Below are 7,572 nucleotides of genomic sequence, written 5' to 3' on the forward strand. Positions count from 1 at the left end.
TCAATTAGCAAATGTGATCATTTGCGACAAATTATTATTGTTAAGGAAGATTGTTACAGAGGGCCTAAATCACGGGCTAAAAAAAGCACCTGGTGATAAATGACGAGCAAGATTTAGATATTAATCTTATTGTACCGTTGTTTCGAGTAAAATTTTTTTCAATACTTGTAAATCCGCACAATGTATCTTATACGCATATCCATAGAATCAATAATCAGCATAATAATATATGTATAATATGTATTTAGACGAGTGTTAGACATTCGATCTGCGGAGACAGCCTAGGAGATGTGCAATGTTTTCGAAAAAAATATTTCTGATACAAAATCCGTCGGAGATTTGTTAGAAATGTTGAAAGGATGTGAATTTATTTAAACAATAAGATATACTATAGTCATACGTATAACATGTTTTTTTTAATCTCAATAGATCTGAATTTATTTGTTTTATTGATGCACTATGTATTTTCTTTTACATTAGTACATGATTATATTTTGTAATATGATAAATTGTCATATAATTCAATAAGAATCAAGTTGGATTAATTTGCAGGATTATAAGTTCTTATTGAGTAAAAAATATATTGAAATAATAAATCATTGAAATTTTAATTTTTAACAAAAATATTTTTTACATAGAAAAAATCTATAAAAATAAATCTTTTTTTATAATTTTTTTTTAAGATGAATTTGCTGCACAAGCGATTGTACAGTTATCTGATTTATTATTTTAATTATTATTTAAATGACAAATGAACAGCGAAATATTTTCGTTGTACACATACAACATAGGCCGATGATGAAGTCGCACAAGTGAATTTGGTAGAAAGATAAAATGTTTCAAATAGGTACAACTTACCAGGTAATAAAAGAAATATTATTGGCAACGGAATCGGGATAGCAAAATATTGTTGCCGAATGCCGCTGTGGCCGATGTCTAGCAAAATCTTTCTATATCCTTTGTTAAGATATATATAAGATCGTGTTTCTTACGCGTTTCTTACACAAGTTTATGTATATATGTGTATACACGCATGTGCATACATGGACACACGTACATGGGCATATATGATAGACCTAAGTTACATGTGATCGGTGCTGAGCTATAATTGATAATGCGTCGACATCGATAATTATGTTGACGAAAATAAATATGATATTAGGATAAAAAAATATATACTTCGATTTTCTTGAATCTTTTCTCATCATATTATTTAAAGACTACAAATTGCATTAATTATGTAATAAAACATATAATTTATGTAAATTTTGTTAATATATTACATAAATGTTAAACATTTGTTTGTAAAAGTATATATATATATATATACACACACATGTACAAGGAAAGTTTCAAAAGTAAGGTACAGAGTTTAATATACAAGAGAGTTTAAAACTGGTAACATTCTAATTGCCTAAATCTATTTGCAGATTATATGGAGAAATAAATAAAAACTCATTTTGTGTACGATTTTATTTATTTTAAATAAAAAGAAATAAATTACAATATTACTTTTTTCTTTTTTTAAATGTATCTTACTTTCGAAAGCACCATATATATATATATATATATATATATATATATATATATATATATATATGTGTATACATATGAAATTATAAATTATATTTTTATTTTTATATTGTTGTGTTTTATGTATCTCATTATAAATATATATTTTTTTCTTGTATATACAATTTTTTTATTTAGTATTATAAAAAACATACCGGGCGATTAGCAGAAAGACTGCATTATACAGATTAAAAATCGTCGTCCGAATGTCTGTCTATCTTGCTGACAGATCGCTTTTCTTGGGCAGTTTTAAGGTCATATCCGCCAATATCTGGTGCGCCTACAGAATTCAAAAGATCGTCATCATCATCATCGTCATCATCAAGATCACCGTCGATTAATAAGTCGCTATCGCTATCCAACGAGCCATCACTGTCGTTCGATTCTTGGATCGTTCCCCTTTGCCGTCCAGACATGCTACCGTAAATGCGTCGCTGTGTATATTGCATTTTCGATGCTTTTCCAGTGCCTGAAATAATTTTTTATTTGAAAAAAAAAAAAAACTCAAAAAGGATTCATTTCTGGGAAAGGATTATTTTTTTTTTATTTCTTTTATGCTTCCAAGTATTTTACTAATTTGTAATTTTTGTCTCTTAAATTTGCAATATTTTATATAGTGCTAGAATACTCATTTTATTGGAAAAATTATTACTTGGTTTGACATGGGCTGATTGAGCAGATTTTTCGGTTGTTGTAGTCTCTGGATTTGTTAGAGAGGTGACTAATGGTTCTTGAAGATTTGTAGCGAATAAAGAATCGTTCCCTTCCATCATGCTTTCAAAGTTCGAATCTTCGGCTCTCATTTGTTCCAATTGCTTCTTGGTCGCAGCTTGTCTGTGATCAGAAATAACAATAATAAATTGTACACAATTATACAGGGTGTCCTATTTTAATGTCCCACCCCAAATAACTTCCTTATTTTTAATTTTAGAAAATGATGTTTCAGACAAAAGTTGTATGGTTTCTAGGGGGACATAAAATGGTGCCATTAGTTTGATCTTGAAGAGTCACATGAAGCTTACGTGAAGGTCATTTTGAATTTCTTAAATGGAACATCCTATATATTTTTACATATTTTTGTAGCTTACCTCGAGAGCTTTCCAAAACACTATAATAAATTATTTTTCCATGAAGTACTTTTCGAGTTATGAGGCTTGAAATCATTTCTTAATTTTACATAAACCATAAAATATCTTGTAAAATATTCATTTTTCGATTATTTTACCGTAATACTTTTATGTACAAAATAATGAGAGAAATCAATTGGTGTAAAGAAAACATACAATTGTTTTTAAGAAAAAATATGGAATTGTTAATTGCAAATTACATATTTTTTCTTAGAAACAACTATGTGTTTTCTTTACATCAATTGATTGCTCTCATTATTTTGTACATAAAAGTATTAAGATAAGATAATCGAAAAATGAATATTTTACAAGATATTTTATGGTTTAAATGTAAAATTAAGAAATGATTTCAAGCCTCATAACTCGAAAAGTACTTCATGGAAAAATAATTTATTATAGTGTTTTGGAAAGCTCTCGAGATAAGCTACAAGAATATGCAAAAATATATAGGGTGTTCCATTTAAGAAATTCAAAATAACGTAACCTTCATGTGTGTCTTCAAGGTCAAACTAATGGCACCATCTTATGTCCCCCTAGAAACCATACAACTTTTGTCTGAAACATCTTTTTCTAAAATTAAAAATAAGAAAGTTATTTGGGGTGGGACATTAAAATGGGACACCCTATATAATTTATCTTATGTATAATTTAGTTGTATTTTTTTTCTATTTCTATTTATAATGAGAATTACCGTCTTTCGAATCTTTCTTGCTCTGCTTTGGCTGCATCTTCATACAAATGCTCCAAATATGCCAGATATCTAAACTTCTCCAAATAATCATTGTATAAAGATCTCAATTCAATTTCAAGCTTCTCGAATTCTTCCATGAACGCTGGACGGACTTTCTTCAATGTATGGAGTCTCTTTTGATTCCTATCGAGTTCCGTTTTTCGTCTCTCGATTCTCGCATCCAAGTTTTGTTCTGTATCCTTTAATGTTACATATACGTTTAAAAAAATAAATTTTATTTATCAACTAATAAACTAATAAAATTTCTGTTGACAAGAAAAGAATAATTAAATATTTGTAGCCTTAATAGGCAACTTAAGCTTCATAAGTGTAATTTTAAAATAAAATTTTTTACCTTAACATTATCAATTTGCTTCTTGGTTTCTTCAATTTCTTTAGACGTATTCTCGATAACATCTTTCAAAGCCGCTTCTATTTCCGAGGTATCAAATTGCCTGGCAATCTTGGTATTGCGAATCTCTCGAAGCTCCATTTCTCGACCAAGTAAATCGAAGAGAGTCGCTCCGTTGATAGTCAATTGACTGGCGAGTTGCCGTGTCGTTTTCAGTTCACTGATTTTATCGGATATGTCAAAATTCACTGTACTCTGGTTATTGCCAGATCGATTTTCCTTGATGCTACTACTGTTTTGCGCATCGTATAACATTGTTGTAATTTTCAATATTTCCTTTACCCCGTAACCATCGGCTTGATACAGCTTCTTTGTATTTAATTTGATATTTGTCTTTAATGCCTGTATCACACAAGATGACCATTCAACAGAGTCAGGGTTGAAAATAAAAATGCTATTTTTTAAAATAAATAAATAATAATTTTTATGCCATTCAAAAATTCCTTCTCTTTATTTTATTTATATTTGCTCAATAACTTTTTCTTTTTATTCAATAATATATTTTTTTCTCTTTATGCAATATTTTTTAGAATAAATAAATAATAATTTTTATCTGTTTCAAAAAAATTCCTTCTTTTAAGTTTATAGTTTATTTTATATATAAATATGTATATTATTTTACAAATAATTTGATTTATATAAATTAAATCGATTTAAAAATCAAGTATAAGAAGTTTTCTGCTCTGTTTAATTGAGATTGTTTGTAAAATAAATAAAAGACACAAGTATTTCCAAAGAATCATTGCTGTAATTTTGAAATCACATATTTTATAGAAATCTGATTTAAATATTACTATATTTATATCATACAACCACTTTTGAATTAATATTATTTCTTTTTTAAATATTACCATAAACTCAGCAACGTTACGTATCAATGCCACACGTTGTTCCTCGGTATCATGTTCGTTAGGTATATCAATATCCGGATCGAATTGTTTCACCAGCCAAACCAGGATCTCCGCAACCAAAGGAAAATTTGGTACGCGAAAATTGGCGATGGAAATCAGTCTCGGATAGCCCAACACTCTCATCATCTCTGTGAAATCTGCACAAGTGAATGAAAGAGATATAAATCGGTTGTTATAATTTCCTGCGTAAATTTCATAATATAATTTTCATATACAGGATGTCCCAAAACTCATAATCAATCTTTCAAAGACAGATTTCTGGGATCATTTGGAGACGATTTTTCCTCAGTGAAAATGTCGATGAAGGCCATCATTTTTTGCATGTTTCTGATTTTTGTCATCATATATCTTTGCAATTAAGCCTTAAATTTAAACTCAACTAAAGTAAACTCTATTTAAAATTAATCGAAGAATGTGGGTTTGTTAATATTTTATTTCTACAAAGCTTAGTTTACGAAAAACCTCTTATTTCCAATCACTTATAATTCGAAAATTATTAGTGCCACGACATTTTCGTTGAGGAAAAATCGTCTTCAGATGATCCCAGGAATCTGTCTTTGAAAGATTGATTATGAGTTTTGGGACACCTTGTATATATATATATATAGAAATAATAAATTTGTCGTATAATAATAAATTATATTTTTATAATAAATTACGTACTACGTAAATCACGGTAGGACATTTTCACAAGCAAAACTCAGTCACAATATGCAGATTTCGCAGTGCATTCTTATGTTTTCTTATTTGTGGCGAATGTTGCCATAGAAACCAACTTGTACAGTAGGCGCCAATAATGCCTTAACATGTGAAATTGGTCGCATTCGAGACTAATAATAACTTAATATCTAGTCATTATTAATCCCGAATGCGAGCAATTTCATATGTTAAGGCATTATTAAAAATAATATATATAAATATATATAAAAATAAATAAAAATAAATATATATAAAAATAATACATACAAATATAAATATATAATATAATATAAAATATATAGTATAAAATATAAATATATACAAAAAATAATAAAAATAAATATATATAAAAATAATATAAATTCCTTTTTTATTAGATATTTTTGATTACTTTATTAAATCAGTTAATGAAAAAAAAATGACAAAACCCCAAATCGCAATTTTTTCGCGTGTAAGAATATTGTTTAATAGATTACAAATATTGCTATTTTTTTAACAAAAATTGAATTAAACAATTGTGCATTCAATTTTGAAACTGATATAACATACAAACTGAATATTTAAGAATCTTATGTGAATTTTACAGATCATTTAAATTTATAATTTCATGATATATATATATATATATATATATATATATATATATATATATATATATACATTTAGAAATTCCTTTTCTTCACTTATATAATTTATTCCTCTATTCCTCTATAACTGTACAATATTTGATAAGTAGATTAATAAATTGATATATAATAAATTGATTTATATAAATAAATTAATCGTTTTAAAAGTCAGGCACAGGAGCTTTTCTATTCTGTTTAATTTGCGAATGAATTCTCTTCTCATGAAGTCTCTGCCTAGCAGCTTTCAATTGATTTTTTCTTATTCTCTCTATTGATTCAAGCGATGGCTTTGGTCGCTCTACTAAAGTAGCCCTTATCATTGTTCTTAACTTTTCAAGAGCATCTGCCAAGTTTAAATGTTGAGATCTCGTTAAGTCTGATTTAATTATTAAATACCCATCTTTGTTTATCTTGTTTTTTTCCTGGAACAATAAATTTATATCCTAAGAAACTGCTATTCCCATCTAATTTTGACAGAGCATGAATATGAATAATGAAGGTTACGCATACGCAATACAAATAGTGCTACCTGCTCTGCTAATTTTGTTCGAATTTCCTCCGACAACCAAGTAGCATTATTCACTTGGAATCTTAAATCTACTTTGGTATTCACACAGTTTACATTTTGTCCCCCCGGACCACTGCTACCACTGTATGTTATTTGTACCTTGTCTATGGGTATGTAACCACTGAATTTTGCTTTAGGATCTGGTACCTGAAAGGCAAAATCGCTCAATTGTTACATTCAATTTATATTTCAATTTATATTTAAATTTGAAAATCGCAATCAATCAAATATACCCAATAAAATCAATTTCTATTGTATCTATTACACAATTATTTTGAAAATAAATTATGAAAAATAATATGAAGTAATATAATAATAATATAATAATAATAATAATAAATAAAATAAATAAATAATAATAAATAAAAATAATATAATAATATAAATTATGAAAATAATATGTACTAACAAAGCTTGGTGTATACAATTTCTGTTTGCTTTCCGGGTACAATTTTTCTAGCGATACCTCACTTTTAAAGTTGAAAGCCCTGCCGAAATTGCACAATGCATTCTGATTTCTAACGTTGCTCTGTAAAATTCTGAAATATTGTCTAGTAAGAAAATTCATTTCTTATTAATTTTTATTGTGCACTTTGATGGTGAAACTTGGAAAGGTGCAATTCTATGATTACAAAAACATAACCTGACATAACCACATTCTCTCCGCGTCGCTGTAGGTTACAATCGCAAGAAGTTCGTCACAATTCGATAATCGATTGTATTCAATATCTCGCAATGTGTGTTTCAATATCTCGCAATGTATATTATGGTATGAATATGGAATCTTCTCTTCCATGCGTAAGAAGATTTTAATATGTAATAATAACATAATATGCAATACATATATATATATATATAATATATATTATATATACAGAGTGTATATATAATATATATATCCCAAAAGTCCCGGACCGGTCGAATATT

At 27.7% G+C, this 7,572-nt stretch overlaps 2 protein-coding genes across 3 annotated transcripts; both read right to left on the minus strand.

The window, feature by feature from the left end:
- Window positions 1-1,690: 1,690 nt before the first annotated feature.
- On the minus strand, window positions 1,691-5,640 carry LOC105255774 (clusterin-associated protein 1). Its single transcript, XM_025407566.1, has 6 exons — window positions 5,416-5,640; window positions 4,693-4,889; window positions 3,785-4,183; window positions 3,391-3,629; window positions 2,225-2,406; window positions 1,691-2,041 (listed from the first exon to the last, which is right to left on the minus strand). Exons 1-6 carry the CDS (start codon window positions 5,435-5,437, stop codon window positions 1,761-1,763), a joined length of 1,320 nt encoding a protein of 439 aa, XP_025263351.1. The 5' UTR covers window positions 5,438-5,640; the 3' UTR covers window positions 1,691-1,760.
- A 488-nt stretch (window positions 5,641-6,128) lies between these two features.
- Window positions 6,129-7,328, minus strand: LOC105255773 (peptidyl-tRNA hydrolase ICT1, mitochondrial). 2 transcript variants are annotated; one of them, XM_011265261.3, is made up of 3 exons: window positions 7,112-7,328; window positions 6,607-6,792; window positions 6,129-6,499 (listed from the first exon to the last, which is right to left on the minus strand). In XM_011265261.3, exons 1-3 carry the CDS (start codon window positions 7,211-7,213, stop codon window positions 6,239-6,241), a joined length of 549 nt encoding a protein of 182 aa, XP_011263563.1. In that variant the 5' UTR covers window positions 7,214-7,328; the 3' UTR covers window positions 6,129-6,238. The 2 variants fall into 2 exon arrangements, with proteins under 2 accessions (XP_011263563.1, XP_011263562.1); XM_011265260.3 differs by having other exon boundaries at window positions 7,055-7,326.
- Window positions 7,329-7,572: the final 244 nt, after the last annotated feature.

The sequence above is a fragment of the Camponotus floridanus genome, unplaced genomic scaffold (genome assembly GCF_003227725.1).
Source record: "Camponotus floridanus strain SB8 unplaced genomic scaffold, Cflo_v7.5 scaffold18, whole genome shotgun sequence".
In the NCBI taxonomy this organism is placed as follows: Eukaryota; Metazoa; Arthropoda; class Insecta; order Hymenoptera; family Formicidae; genus Camponotus; species Camponotus floridanus.